This window comes from Python bivittatus, unplaced genomic scaffold (assembly GCF_059951505.1).
Source record: "Python bivittatus isolate LINGU-HERP-01145 unplaced genomic scaffold, Pbiv_v1 ctg000340_np1212, whole genome shotgun sequence".
In the NCBI taxonomy this organism is placed as follows: domain Eukaryota; kingdom Metazoa; phylum Chordata; class Lepidosauria; order Squamata; family Pythonidae; genus Python; species Python bivittatus.
Window position 1 is genome coordinate 22,684,520 of NW_028277056.1, and position 16,312 is coordinate 22,700,831.

At 37.0% G+C, this 16,312-nt stretch overlaps 1 protein-coding gene across 1 annotated transcript in view; it reads left to right on the forward strand.

Annotated features, from left to right (window-relative positions):
- MTUS2 (microtubule associated scaffold protein 2) overlaps positions 1 to 16,312 on the forward strand; it is a 181,815-nt gene that overhangs the window by 109,333 nt on the left and 56,170 nt on the right. The window contains exon 5 of the mRNA XM_088140698.1: positions 6,480 to 6,578. Coding sequence (XP_087996824.1) covers positions 6,480 to 6,578 — 99 coding nt within the window. The remainder of the gene's footprint in view (positions 1 to 6,479; positions 6,579 to 16,312) is intronic.

Below are 16,312 nucleotides of genomic sequence, written 5' to 3' on the forward strand. Positions count from 1 at the left end.
TAAGAGAATAATAAAAACAATTATTTTAGTTTATAGCATAGCACTTTTTAATCTAAATAATTATATCCTGTTGTTACTAAAAGTGTTGTTTTTTTACATCCATCCTTAAAAAGTTATCTCTGCATAACACAGTTGGCAAAATGTCTTTATCTACACACACACACACACACACACACACACACAATTGCTGTGATCTGAGTTTGAGCTGGGGGAGAAGCTCAACTTTTGTTTTACTACCATTGCCATGCAAAATAAAGAAAGAAAATGCTTCTGTTATGTGACTCACCTATTCTGATCAGGACTGTGGTGTAGTGGGAGGAAGGGAAGAATGAACTCTTTTCCATAAGGTGTTCCTCTTTTTGCTTGTTTTTTATTTTACTGGAAGCAAATAGCAATGGGGAATGGGGGGAACATAGATTCTCAACAGGAAAAGAGCTAGCTTTATTGCATGCACTCTGGTTCCAGTCTGGATCAGGAGTTCATGTTTCTTGTATCTCACTTTGCAATGATTGAAAAATGTGTTTTGAAGTTTACATATAGTTCCAAAAGAACAAGCAAGAACATTAAGTTATTTTTGGTAGGAAAAGGACAAAAACCATCACTTTCCCAGAGTGGGGGGAGTCATGAAGGTCAAGAAACAAAAGGGAAAGGAGAAGAATTGATTTCCAGGCTAACCATCATCTTCCATCTGTATTTGCTTATTTATTCATATTCCATCTATCTTGTGCACCCCAGGTTGCCGATTAATTTTCTAGCGAGAACAGACCTGAATTATTCTTTATCCAAATAACATTTCATATGTCTTTCTTTTCTCATTTTATCTCAAATAGGGTATGCTGCAGTGCTTCATTATTCATGAAGGATGTGATTACTTGTGGTTATCAGACTAGAGGGAAGAAGAGATAAAATGACAACCTTTTTTCAGGAAACCAAACTATCCCCCCATTTAACTTGGAAATTCCATTAGTTAATTGTTAACCTATAAAAACATTTCTGTGGATAGTTTGCTTCAAACATAGACCAATTATTGGATTATCAAAGACTTTGGATTGTTTATTTGGCTTGTCAGGAGGAGCTGGTAAACCCCATTTCTTTCAGCCTTCCCTCCAGCACGTTCTTACTGTTTTCCCCCGACTTCTCTTTCTTCCCCCTTTGAAGTCTGGATTTTTAAAACAACCACTGTTCTTCTTCTAGAGAAGGAGGGGACAAGGTTATTCTCTTTGGCCTTATATGGCCATGTCTGGATTTGTCTCCCTTGCCTGCCAACTTGTTCCCACCATTGTTTACATCAGCATACACTGGCTGGGGAATTCTGGGTGTTGAAGTCCATACGTCTTAAAGTTGACAAGGTTGAGGAACCCTGGTTTACATGCTTAGATTATGTTGATTCTATGTCTCAGAATCAGCTATCAATCTTGGGATCTCTGGAGGAGTCAAAATTAGTGAAGGAGGTGAAACTTATTTTGACAGTATGTGACTAATTTCATCCCATATTGGGATTCATCAGACATACATAGCCAGATCTTTTTTATGCGGTTCAACCCTCTATAGGGAATTTAGGCACTTTAGATGATTGTATATAGTGCATTAGGTTTAGGAGCTATCCAGGTCCTGGTGCTCATTAATACATTACAGTAATACATTAAAAGCATATTAGTACTAATGTAACAGGTCTATTATGGGGACTAACCCCTTGGCTGTATACTTTTAGGTTCCTCACAGATGATATGTTACATTGATATTTCCAAACTAGATACATGAGATTATTCATACAAACTGATTTAGAGTGATTTTCTTTGTGTAAAAAAAAAAAAAGGTAAATTAGTTGGTAATTTGGTTAATGTTGTTTTCAAAATTCTGTGACTTGGGCTATAGTTCCAGTTTAATCAGGACTATTACTGAGAATTATCCAGTAAAGAACTGCAAACTTCTTTTAGGGTTTAGCACAGCTTTCCTCAACCTCAGATCTGGTTCTTTCTAATTCTGTTGGGATACTTGTAGACCTCCCAGTCAACATCGCTGAATTCTTGGAGTTACAAACTCAATATTTGTAAAGTCTATTGATAACATAGTTTTATGAACTCATGAGGTGACTGAGGAGTACTGGAGGATTATTTATTTCTGTAGGGGAAAGAGGAGAGTAAATTATATTCCCACTTTTCCCTAACAGCAGTAACCCCGTGAGTGGGGTTGAGCTTGGGATAATGATTCACCCAAGATCACCAAATAAATAGCTATAGCTAAAGGAGAACTAGAACCTAAGATGTCTGGCTCTGATTCCACCAGATTTTGGCCCTATTATAGTGGATTTTCACATTCTTTCCTGAAAGAGAATGAGTGAAATTTAGAGCAGGTGAACTGATAGTTTCAACATATACAGCGGAGAAAAACAAATTTGCTCAACTCCATCATAACATTTAAAAAGACTGGAAAGCCAATGCTCAAGGTATGATAAAAGGCAACAAGTGAAAAGGTTAAATTGGAATCCATGCATCTGATTTTTTTCAGTTCCAAATTAGTAGTACACAGATTTCCTGGCCCTGTGTTTCTCACTACTTGAATTCTACAGAGCAATATAAAGTAGCTGACCTACAAGCTACTTTATTTTAAGTGCACTTTCAACCAGTTTAGTCCGTTAACAATGTACCACTTGGCTGAACATTTTCTTTTACATTCAAATGGATTATAAATAATTCTGTAGGTTTTCTCTGCATTTCAGACTGAACAATCTCTTTTTACTTCCTTACTCTGCACTTCTTCACAGTTAGTCTATTAAAATCCTACTGACTCTAATGGGGCTTTAAGAATTTAACCAGGTGAATCCTTTTCTCTTTTATTGCACTTATTCAAAGTTCTCTTTTTGGCACACAAACTAGAAGCTCCCTTTTACTTTTTTAAATAGTTTTCCAGACTTTATGAAGTTTTTGAAAAGAAATGTTAATGAAGGATTTTAATCCTCCTAATATAGAAAAATGGAACAAAATATTCTTGCTTCTTTAATGCTTCATGAGATCATATTCTTAATGCCTGAACTGCTACGTGTTAGAAAAGCAGGTTTTAGTATATTATGGTTATTTGAAATCATTGAAGCTACATGTTATAAAGGGAGCACATTTTTAACTTACAATAATATTGTGGAGTCCTTGGGGTTCTCTGAGCTTGGTTGTTTTCTTGCAGAAATTTCGTTACCCATCTAGGTAACATCTTCAGTGTTAGAAGGGAGTGGGGTTTGCTCTCTGTTTATACACAGTACTCACCCTGTCAGTGTTGGTGGGGGAGTTGTTTTTTCCTTGGTAGTTCCTAAATTAGGCTGTTGTTTACTACTTGATTGTTTGTCTGGATGTAACTGAAGATGTTACCTAGACGGGTAACGAAACGTCTGCAAGAAAACAACCAAGCTCAGAGAACTCCAAGGACTCCACAGTTCAACCCTGGGCTACATATATTCTCTTCTATTGTTACAGTAATATTATCATAGTTCAAACCAATATGCTAGTTTATGATAATGATAATATTATCATATCAATAATAATAATATTATCATAGTTCAAACTAATAATATTCAGACAAGTATGACTGTTCTTTGAGTCATTTCTCCATGAGGCGATTTAGTAAATACAAAAGAAGGATGTAAAATGCATTATTTAAATATCTTTTTTCCTTCACCCAATAGGATTGCTTAATTTGAACTTGGTTTCTACTTCATTACTGCCAGTTGTTGTAGACTGAAAATAAACGTATTATTTTTAAAAAAATTCAAAGCTAAGTAGCAAAAAACCCTTTTCTTCTTTGACCGAACAGTGATCTATTTTCCCATTCTTAAGGTTATGCTCCTATAGACACTTACTGGGAAGAGCCCTATTGAATTCCTTACTACTTCTGCACAGATAACCCAAATAATTTGGAAGCATGTTTTTCTGAGCCATCCTTCCTTTCTCAAAGGAAAAACGCTGCCCCGGACCAACATACTTTTAAAGATACTTTTCTCCTGTGGCCTGGATCAATCTAGGTTAATAAAATCGTGCATCGGGAGATACTGTGACACAGGTTTATTTACTTGCTTCTATGAAATTAAAAGTAACTTATCAGCACTTGATTTAAAAAAATATATAATTATTATGTTATTGTTGTTTTGGAATAGAGTAAAGTAGATGGATAGGCCATGTTACAGATCTGTGAAAAAAGAAAGATATAAATAACTTGCCTTCATATAGGGAATTGGTCTGGTCTGCTCAAATATATTTTGAATAACTTTTTAATTTGAAAGTTCCAAGAATTATAGGAACATAGGAAGTTGGTTTATGGTGGATCAGCATGTTTGTGCGTTTAATCAAGAGGTGAACAATCTTTCAGGGGCAGGAGTGTAACCCTATGTGACACAAAGGGGTGATGTCAGGATTATCTGCTTTTTTTTAGATCTCTAACAGAATTTTAGAGGCTTGCTCTTTAAAAAGTGGGTCAGACCTATTTGGGGACTTGCAGTTCATGTGCTTGCTGCCTCAAAATACTGGGACTGATTTCTGCCACTGATTTCCAGTAATTGGGTTCAGAATAAGTTGGGGGAGTGGGAAAGAGAGATTTGTGGGCTACATGCTCTCCTTGGTCTTTAGGTTGTGCACCCCTGATTTAATCCATTGTTGTGTGGAAACTCACAGAGGGTTTCCAGGATCTCAGGCATCTCAATGACAGCACTGTATTTGTGTGTGTGCATTTACTACACCATGTATGTGCACATGCCAGCGAGAGATTCTAAAAAGAAATCTTACTCAGTTTCATCAGAAGCAGCTGTTCATTTGAATTGTGGTTTAATAATTTATAATGCCAGTAGTACTTTATACAGCAGTATGTGCTATCAAACAACTCTTTCTTCCATTCTCAATTCTTAAATAGTAAAAAAAAAAAAAAAAAAGACTTGTGTTTTTGTGTGTAGCAAATTGATTTAGAACATGTAAGGGGAATCCGGACTGTAATCCAATTCATTTATTATGATGGTTCATAACCTAACCTGCCAAGCTTCTTCTCTGGATTTTGACTCATTCCCCAATCCTGTTCCCATGCCTCTTCCTTTCTCCTAATGTTCAAAGAGGTTCTAGAAATAAGCTTCACTCGGTGATTCAACACTAAGAAAGGAAGCTTCACTTTACTCCATCCAGAGGAAATCTCCATCAATTGATGGAGCAATGGAGGAAGTGAGCCTGGGATGCGTGTAAGATCTCCATACATATGTGTATGTGGATATGGATAGTATACAGTATATACTAGTAAGCCATGATGATGTGTTTTACTATTGAATTTTATCATATTGTGAAATATTTTTAGTTTTGTACATTGCCTGGAAATGTGCAACATGATAAAAATAGCAAACTATATCTACTGTAGGACACTAAAGATGGAATCAATTTTAAAAAGTGGGGGGTGGTGTCTTCTGTAGCCATTATTAGCTCCATCAATATTTCTTCTGCTTTTGGAACCTTTAAGGATTACCTTCAGCATTAAGATATTTTCATATAGACCTCAAGTCCAGAAAGTAGCTTTTACTTCAGAGAAAGCAAGGAAATTTCACATATGCTGAAGACACCTGTTTGCTTCTACAAGATTCCTCGTTAAACAAAAACCTACCCATGCAATGTTCTGTCAATAGTAAAATAAGTTTGTCTGTGTGAATCAAGGCACATGGATGATGAATGCCTCAGTCGTAAACTCCAGCATTTAGTAAAGGACTGAATAGAACCAAATGCTAGGCTTTTTCTCCACACAATGATCAACCCTTCCTTTGCCTCATCACCTGTCCATATTCCTCATCCTTGAATAATGTGAAGTCTCCCTTGAGTTGAGCTTGACTCTGACTGGCATGTGCTGTTCTCTCACTTCCCCCCTCCCTCCCTTCCTTCCAAGGGAGTAGTCTTACTGACTACCCCAAATGAACCAAGTCTGAATGGTATGCAACTCCTCAATATGTAACTTGGATTTAAATAAATAATACATATGAAAACCAGAAGACATACTCAAAAGAATACCACAAATTCCTTATCAGGGGGATAGTTACTGTATAGTGAACTGGCCTCCAACAGTATAGAGGTTTGCCATTGTTAGCTCTGGGATTTTTTTTTTTTTAAATTTCCCAGACTCATCTACAATTTCTTGGTTTTCTCCCATCTAAATACTACTCAGGTCTGACCCTACTTAGCTTTTTAAAGATCAACTAGCTACTGCCACCTGCAGATGCCTCATCTCTGCACCACACAGGGGATTTGGCTCAGTGGCCTAGGTGGCCTCTTCCCTTCCAGCTCTATAATCCTATGATTCTTTGTATAGATTATATGTACAAACACAAGGAGCTGTTGATCATAAAGCAGGCATGTTTCCTCCTCACGTGTTTAGCGAACTTACCTATGGCATATGAAGACAAAGTCCTAGAGTGCCTTCATATAACTGTGTTTCATGTTCAGTCATATACATATATCTTTTTTTTTTTACAGGGACAAAAAAAGAAGGACAGAAAGATCAGGAGGCCAGCAGACCTACCATTTCATCCCCCAAGAGGCTGGTAGTATCAGCTACCAAGCTCCATTCACCAGGTATTTGTAAACTGGGAACACTTGTTTTGGAAAAAGTTTTAAATTTGTAGGTGGGAAATTATTAAGATATGACTTTCTGGAATAATTCCAAGACTATTCAAATCTGTAGAAGGCTGAGCAAGAGGTGTGTGCCTCCTTTTAAATGGTTAAAGCAGCAATGTCTTTTTCCATTGTGTGACCATTTCAAAAGCTACTCCCAGCATTGCTTACAAAGCCTCTTATATTAATGTTATACATTTTTTCTGATTGACTAGGGGAAATGGGGAAGAAGAAGACAGAAGGGTTATTTATTTGTTAGGTTGCCCTGCATGAACACAAACTCTATAAACATTAAATCTCAGACAGTCAAGCATCAGTAAGCAGGCTTCATTATATGAGCAGACAGAGCAAATTGTATCAGATTATCTCTGGATGGAACAAAACCATGTTTTGTTTTGTTTTCCAAAATGAGGACATTGTTGTTAAAAGTTTAAAATATGGAAGCTATTTCAGAAATAGATGACTTTAATCTGTCAAGAAATGCTTCATGTTATGCATAATGTACCAACTATTCCAACCATGGTTCTTTTTTTAATGTTATACCATATTACCAAGCATCACATTTTCTATAGATAATATAAGAAGAAAAAATAAATCCTGAATTTTTAGCTCACGTACAAGTCTGTGTTCTGCTTTTCCTTTACTTCTCTGTCAGCAGTCCCTGCATTCAATTGCAATATTGTTTTCTACATCTGTACATAATTAAAAAGCCACTAGTGGAGACAACCAGTTTGTAACAGTGAACAATAAATGAAAAGGTCAGGTGAATATATGCATGTGTACTTAGGGCTATAGTATTGATTTGCCTGATTAATAAGAGTACTCAATGAAAATATTTTTAATGAGCTAAAATTATTCCTCAATTAGTCAGATAAATTGGAGGGGTGTTGGAAATGTTTAAATGTCTGTACAAATCAACTTGCAAATAAAAATAGCACAGGCAGGCATTTCCAAATTCTATCTCCTCCTTCCCCAACACAATGAAGATTAGTACAATCAATGGATTAACATTTATTTTGGCAGCCTACATTCTGATTGTGAAACTGCATAATTTAATATAGAATACCCTAAAGGATCCTTGTCAAGGTTCAATAGCATAAATACTTTTCCTTAGCCCTTTTAACAACACTTAGTCAATTATTCACATGATCCTAAAGGGATATACTGTAATGGAATTGTATCTCTTTCTAAGATCAAGTCTCTATTTACCTCTTTCCAGTCTTTCAAAATATGAAAATAAACTATTCTGAATGTAAAGTTATGGGATGATTAGTTTTGTAATGTAGCACACTTTTAAGAAGTTATCCATACAATCTTTAAAATACTACTTGATAGTTCACCATAACCTCCAAGCATCATGTCATCCCTGCATGTTTTTGCAACTGCCTGAAAAATATATAGCATTACTTCTTTGCTGCCTTATCTGTAAAATACCTAAAAGGCTTTTCATTGTTTCCTCTAATGTACAGTAACTGCCTTTGGTAGGTAGACATGTACAAAATTTGTCACGCTTTTTTTCAATTTCCTATCCTCCATTAGTTCATGGAGAATGAGAAATTTTTCCTCAGTGTTTCAGGGGTAGTATTGATGGTCTCATTTAGAAGATAGAGCCGTCCCATCTCATATTGCTATGACAATATTTGTTTTAATTGTTGTTCAGTTGTTTCTGACTCTTCATGATCTAATGGACATCATTTTGCCAGGATTGTCTGTCAGTAGCTAAGTCTTGGAATTCTTATCAGCTTACGTCATCTGTGATAGTATCTAGCCATTTGTTTTCTAAGAGTCTCTTTTTTTTATTGCTTTCCATTTTTCCAAATATCAGGATCTTCTCCAGAGACTCGTGCCGTTCCATTATATTTCTTAAATATTTACCTTTAGCTTAATTATTAGTGCTTCCTTTGATCACTCCGATCTTACTTGATCTAGTATTGAATGATTTGATCTTCTTGCAGTCCAAGGTAGTCTCACCAATTTTCTCTAGCACCACAATTAACAATTTTTTTCTGATAGTCAGGTTTTTCATAGCCATATTTAAGTTGCCTTTGTTATCAGCGCAACGCCTCTGCACTTCAATATTTTGTCCAGATTCATAATAGCCTTTCTTCCAAATATGAGATGTCTGTTTATTTCATGATCATAGTCATCATCCCTGTAACGTCTACTACTATTTTAATATCTTCCCTGCCTATTTGCATTAGGATGGCATTGCCTGTTGACATAATCTTCAGGGGGGTGGGAGGATTAATGCTGATCAGCAGACCAGCTTTTTCATTCTCTTCTTTCACCTTCAATAAGAAATTCCTTAAGTCTTTCATGCGTCCAGCCATCAAAATATATCATCAGCATATCTAAGGTTATTTATGTTTCTCCCAACAATTTTAATTCTGATTTCTGTTTCTTCTACTCCCACATTTATCATATATACTGCATATAAACAAATCAGGTGACAATTATAACCTTGCTGTATTCTTTCCCGGTTATGAACCATTTAGTTGTTCCATATTTCAGTCTGTTGCTGTTATTATGTTATTATAATTAATTATATTACATATAATGTTATATTATGTTATTATGTTACTGTTGTTGGTCATCATATAACTTCTTCTTGTGGTTTGGTACATCCATGTTTTTAAGGGGTATTTAAGTGTGATGTGGTATATCCAGTCAATAACTGTTCTATAATCTATAAAGCAAAAATAGGTATATTTTTAAGACTCTCTTGCTTTTCCATTATCCATTGGATGTTAGCAGTGACCATAGGTGCCTCAGCCTGTTCTGAATCCCACTTGTATATCTGACAATTTCTGTTCCATGTACTGTTGAGTTCTAAATTGCAGAAAGTTAAGTAGTACCGTACTAGCATGTGAGTTAAGTAAGGTAAGTGGTTTATATACAAATATACACATAGATCATAAGTGGAGGCAATACTAATAGCTTATTTCTGCCAGGAAGCATATCCACTGTTTCACATCAGGTCTTCAAAGACATACCTGCATACTCAGGTAGTTAAATTTAACTCATAGGAAATCTCAATTTTCCCTCTTCTGAAAACTTCAGTTAATCATCTTGGTCATCTCCCTAGGCTTCCCATGATGTTATTTTTCATTTATACTATCACTGCCCTTTTAAAAGCATGTACCCTTGTTACAACAGTTCTACTCTGACAAGTTGGATTGAGTGTGGCTGATCTCCCAAATGATCTTGAAAGCCATTTTGAAGGTCTAATATTGCTTCTCAGCATGGCCTGGGCTACTTTTGGGGAAACTTTCATAGGTCCAAAAGAAATAAACCAATCTGAATATACTCTATACCCAACTCAGGGTGAGGATCTCTGACACTAAATATATATTGCAGTGAAAGTTTATATTTGAGTGAAGTGCTGTTGTATTTCAAGTGACAAAATGCTAGAGATGAAACAATTTAACTGATGTTCTATTTTTCAAAATTATGACAGTAAAAGAAGAGAGACAGCCATACTGTATATAGCAGGACAACACATGCCAGCATTTTAAAGCAGACACTCATTTTCTGTAGAGCTAGCATTTCTTTTCAGGGCCCCCAAAAATCCCACAGCATAGCTTGTATTAGGCAATTTTCTACTTCCAGGAAAATGTTACAGCTCAGAACCGATGTACTGATTTGGACACACAGTGTATTACAAGTAAGAAAGATTTACTATCAAACACACTAGGAATAAAAGTCTGTGTTTGACAGGGGACATTCTATAGGCTAGTGTTTCTTGACCTTGGCAACTTTAAGACATGTGGACTTCAATTCCCAGAATTCCCCAGTCATCTTTCAGTTGTCATGCTTATTTAACAAACTAAAAGCACATCACATTTTGTTATGCTCATTTCTCAATTGGCAAGCTACGAACTATGCTACTATGGATTACCTATGGACAGAAGTGAGTCAGTGTACATCAAACAGTATGCACATTATGATGGAAATCAAAACATTATAGCACTGTGGTGTCTCCTTTATTAAAGCACTGTCTGTATGCTGGCTAGCCTAATGTAAACCAAGGAAGGTGGTCCAGACACTAGTGTATATTGTGCTGTGGAAACAGAAGAGCAGGGGGGACAGATGAAGAGAGTATTAAGAGGCTGTTCCAAGCCAACTGCTATATAGGAAGAATTGTTACACTTTCCTTTTGTACTAAGGGTACTTCCAGTGGAGGCACGTGTTCTGCAATTGCTTTACAACATTCATGGAATTTTAATTTCTGCAAAACTACTGATCGATTATGCTATTGTATCCTAGTGAGATGAGTACATTCAGCCCTGCCTGTGCTTCCATATATGAAGCCACAATATCACTGGATTCTTGAATATGTTTAAGAAACTACTAGTGTGCTATAAGTGAAAGAAAGAGGATTCCTGTTTCTTTCATGACTGTGAAAAAAATATGGCACTTCAGCAGATATCCTGGGGTTTTTTTCCTGCCTTTGATGACTCCAAATGCACCAGTGTATATTGTTGTAAACAAGGTAATCGTAGTTGATAGGACACAGTAATGAATGATGAGATTCTGTAACATCTGAATAGGAGAAATGTTTGAAGTGGCACACTAATTGACTATCACTGAGCTTTTAGAAATCAAGCATGAGAGACATTTGGCTATTGACGATACAGGCGTCCTCTCAAAATCTCCCCCATAAGGTCTGGTAGAGAGGAGGGGGACAGGGAGGGGGAGGAGGAGGAGGAGGAAAAAAGGGAGGAGGAAGAAGCATATTGTGTTCAAAATTGTACCTACAGAAGCAGTCAATAACTGGATAAGTAGTCAGTATTGGCCCAAGAATTAGAATGAAATGGAGAATGTTTTGGAAAGGAGAGCACAAGAGGAGACAGGTACCCTGTGCCAAACAGGGGAAAAAACATTGTTAAAATGCAAGCGCCTTATTATTTTTCACATCTGTCCACCCTAAAATGCCCAGGAAATTACTGTACTGACTGTCTGATATTTGGAGCTTCTAACCTGCTTCCAGCAAAAATGTGTCTGTCTACATTTGAACAGTCTTATTTTCTAACATCTATGTATATGTGGGGTATAATTTAAAGCATTTCTAAAGCAATTATGCCCATGCCCTAAATAATATCCTTCCTCATAAGTTCACAACTGCAAAAAAAGACTTGGAATCATTCTTTGTGCATTGTATTTTGTAGATTCTCTGCATGAAGCAGAAAAATGGTAAGACAATATGCATACTGAGTTCTTCTGTTAGCACTAGATGAGTAGATAAGTTCAAGATTATCCATAAGGACAAAAATCACAGCTTAAATTACAAGGACATTTCAGAACATTTGGAAAGACAATTTACAGGCATTCAGTTCAAATATTGTAAGGCTGCAGGGATTTGGAAGAGTTGAACAAAGTTTCGGGGAATTTTCTCTAATTAAATCTGAAACAATTTAGCTGTGGAATCCCCAAGGAAGTCACTCTGAAATAGATTCACTGACCTTGTTACTGTATAGCTTTGAAGTTTATTGGATTCTTAGTGTTTTAGAAATAAAAGCACATTTCATTTAAAAAAAAAATGGATGTCCTGCTTTATTGTTTCTTTCTATCCAGATCATTATAATAATTGACAACAGAAGATACTGCTTCAGCTTTTGCAAAAAGTTCAAACAGTTCTAGTTGATTCCAAAGTATAGCAAAAGCAACAGAACTAATAACAAGGTTGTTTGTCCTCCACTATTGCCCTGACATATTGTCAGCCTTGCAAGGTAGTCCAGACAAAAAGCATACCCAGGTGAACTAATTCTACTTTATTGTAAGGTTACATTAACAGAATCTTGCAAGTCTGAAAGTACATTTCTCCCCTGTCACATTTACAGCCCAAGAAACTAGGGAGGGTCCCTTCTGAGACATTTGCCATGCTCACATTCCTGCTGTGGGCTAAGCTACCTCTTATGCCACCATTGCCCTGGCTGCAGCTCTTCCCCCTGTCTCCCAAGACCATTCCCACATACCATTAAACATATTACATATATTTCATTTCATGCCATTTTTATGATAGCTTGCTGCTTCTTAGTGCGTAGAAAACATAGACTAGAGAATCCCAGGTTTAATTTTTACTTAGTTATCAAATTTTTAGTGATTCTGGATCAACCTCTCACATATCTCTGATCCATTTCATATCATAACAGATTTCATTATTTTTATTAAAAGTAATTTCTATTGACAGAGAGAGCCAGTTTGGTGTAGTGGTTAAAGCACCAGGCTAGAAAGCTGGAGAATGTGAGTTCTAGCCTCATCTTAGGCATGAAGCCTGCTGGGTGACCTTGGGCCAGTCTCTCTCTCTCTCTCTCTCTCCCTCCCTCCCTCCCTCCCTCTCTCTCTCTCTCTCTCCCCTCTCTCTCTCTCTCTCTCTCTCTCCCTCTCTCTGCGGTAGGAAGAAGGCAATGGCAAATCACTTCTGAAAGTCTTGCCAAGAAAACTGCATGGAGTAGTCCAGGCAGTTGTCAGGAGTCAACGCTGCCTTGAAGGCACACATATACACTATTGACAAAAATTGGGTGTTTCAGACAAGAAGAAAATACCATTTGCATTGGGTTTCAAATGGTTATGATGGAAGCAAAATTAGTATTCAGGCCTTGTTGCCTGAATGAATAGAGAGAGGAGTGGTGATATGCACACCAGCTTTGCTCTAGTAATCCCAGGCATTCCTACTCTTCCTTCATTGGCTGAACACAGGAAGAGTTCTGTGTAAGTGGAATCCAAAACTCTTCATCACAGAGAGTGTCCTATATGCAGTCAAAACTCAATGCAAGAAAAATTGTGAGTAGAGTTGATGCATTGCAAATATTGGAAGTAAGGCTAGAGTGACCTTCCTCATTTCAGCCTCCAACAGGTCAAGCAATAATACCTGAATTTTGTTTTTATTAGGAACCAGTTTATATGTTATACACTCACTGAACAGTACAGGTAGTCCCCAGTTTAAGAATGAGTTCCATTCCCAAGATCTGTCCTTAAGTCAAATTTGTATGTAAGCTGGAACAGTATTATTGTATAATACCATATAAATAGTATTGTGCAATGAACTTGAACCATTGTATATTTCACTCAAATCATTGTATTTAACTTGAATTTTGCTACAGTAGGCTCTATTCTTAACTATGGGTCATCCATAACCCGGGCATTCTTAACCCGGAGACTAGCTGTACATAGCTAGAGCAGCATACCTATCAGTTGTCCCAAATTGTTCAAAACAGCCACACCTTTCAAGGTGCCATCCTACAGCAAAACCCTGTTTTGATAAATCTTGGTTCCCAACCCACCAACTTCCTATAGAACACTTCATACTACTCTTAGTCTTACTAAAACTGTTGTATCCATTAGGCAAAGTTTTTACATTAAAGTAATGGTAATACTTTACCATTCTGCAAAGAGTCCTAATCTATTCTCTGAAGGTTTCCTGCAGAACCCACAACTGTGTAGTCTTGGTCTAGTGTAAATATCAATGTCAGAAAATGTCATTGAGCAGATTTTCCAGGCCTTCAGAGTGTTTTCTCACCCTCCCTTTCTAGATAAATTCACCACAAGTGCTATTTGGCACCTGCAGTTCATCAAAAGTCTATGAAAACCCATGAGACTATCTTTGAACACTGACATCAGCTCTGGAAAACATCTGTGAGCACTACAGATTATTGTGAGGAGCAGAAAATAGCCACAGAAGCTTTGATGTGGCCACCAATGTTTAGTTTTGGAATAATTATATCTTAGGCCTGTTAGGACTCAAGCTGCATATTGTGACTTCTATAGATGAGTTTAAAAAAATAAAACTGAAGTAGTTTTAGCTTGCTGTGTTGCTAGAAACAAGGCCAGTGAATTCCTTGAAATGTGAAACTTTGTGATATAATTCTATTATGTGACAGTGGTGTGAAACATAACTCATTTATTTGCAACCTCAGTTGGCTTCTGCATCACTTCAGTATTTGGAAAAATTAAGGTACAGATTCTTTCAGGCACAGATGCATTTTTCTTCCTCCTCCTCTCTCTCTTTCCTCCCCCCCCACCTTTTCTTTTCAGATAAGTGTAACTGCGTGCCTGTGCCATTGCTCTTCTGCTATGCTAGTCAGATTGTTCAAAGACAGTTGTCCGTTCCAACATTCACTCCTCTCTGCATGCAGGGGAGAATATAGAATGTACTCGTTAGCCTCTCCACCACGTTCCAAGGGCTTGCAGCTCGTACTCCTCACATACTGAAGATTAATTTCTTTCCTAAGGAGCTTTTGTAATTACGGGAGATCCCTACATAATTTAGAACATAGCTAGGTAATATTTTTGAGCCAGTGAGCACCTTGGAAATTTTGAGAGCCTGCTGTGGGCATTCCCACAAAATGGCTGCAATGGAGAAGATTTACCCATTCATCAAGGCCAAAAGCAAAATGCTCATTTACCAGAAAACAAGATGTTAAGATGGCTTCTTTGCTCTACTTCTCTTCCCCCCCAGATGATCTCTACCATTGCAGCTCACCTTTGTATTCTTTCAGGTTGGGTAGATGCACGTTCAAACATTTTGTTTTCTAAGGATACCCATATAGGGCTCAGAAGCATTTTTGTAAAAAGAAATTATGCTGCTTTGCCTTCTAGCATGCCAGCTGCTATTACATTTATTTTTTTTTATACTAAAAGAATCTAAAAACATGCAATTAACATCAGGGGGTTAGGGGGCTTGTCAGAAATATTGGTAATGGTAATTTTTAGACACACAAATACAAATCATCCTCAGCTTGCTTTTATGAACTAGTTGTCACTAATCATCAAACCGTGCTGATGATTCACTGTGCAGTAAAGTGGTTATGATCATTTGGGTTCACACAAACCCTTGCAGGAAGATGCTGCAGAATAAGGGCTTTTTTAGAATCTTTCTGAATCCACTCTGTGTGGCTTCATGCAAATTGCTAATCGTACAGAGATAATCTTGGGGGTGTGGTTTCCCAGCAGATGGAAAGTCTTCAGAGCAGCCTTTGATTTTCTGGAAAACCAATTCTAAACCCCTACCCCAGCACCAGCACCAGTATTTACATACTTGATAAGACAGATAAACATATTTTTTAAAAATGCCTATATCCAAGTCTTCCATTAATTCCTGTCTATGTTTGCCACTAATCCCTATATATCTGGGGTTCAGAGATGAGTTCTCTGACCTAGGCACTCAGACTAGCACCATCTGTACACAAGAAGAGAGCATCAACAGATTGGGAAAAACATCATGATTTAGAAAAGTAAAGATAGAAGGATATTTAAAGAAAAAGCCTAAACCCAAGACTGGGATACAGATAAATGAGGACTGAGCATGCTCATCAGTACAAGGAACACTTACTGACAGCAGGGGGAATGGAAAATGGGAGGAAGAAGAAGGGAATGGAGGCCTCCACTCTGCAACAATATTGTATTGGGGTTAAACTTTATTCTATTTTTAGGAATGTTGGAGTCACAGTGAATAGCCAGCTGAAAGCCAGCGCTCTTGTGCTGAAGGAGCCTAGAGGTTTTGCTTACTGACAGGGTGTGTGAAACAAACCAGTATAAACAAATCTAAACATAGATCCTCCATTAACGTTTAAACTTAAATAGCTGCATTGCACTTTAATAAAATACATTTTAATCATACATCTCTTTCTACATCTATGCCTAATTGTTCTCAGTTATCTCTGTCTCCTTGTATTCATGGAGAAGGAGAAAAATGT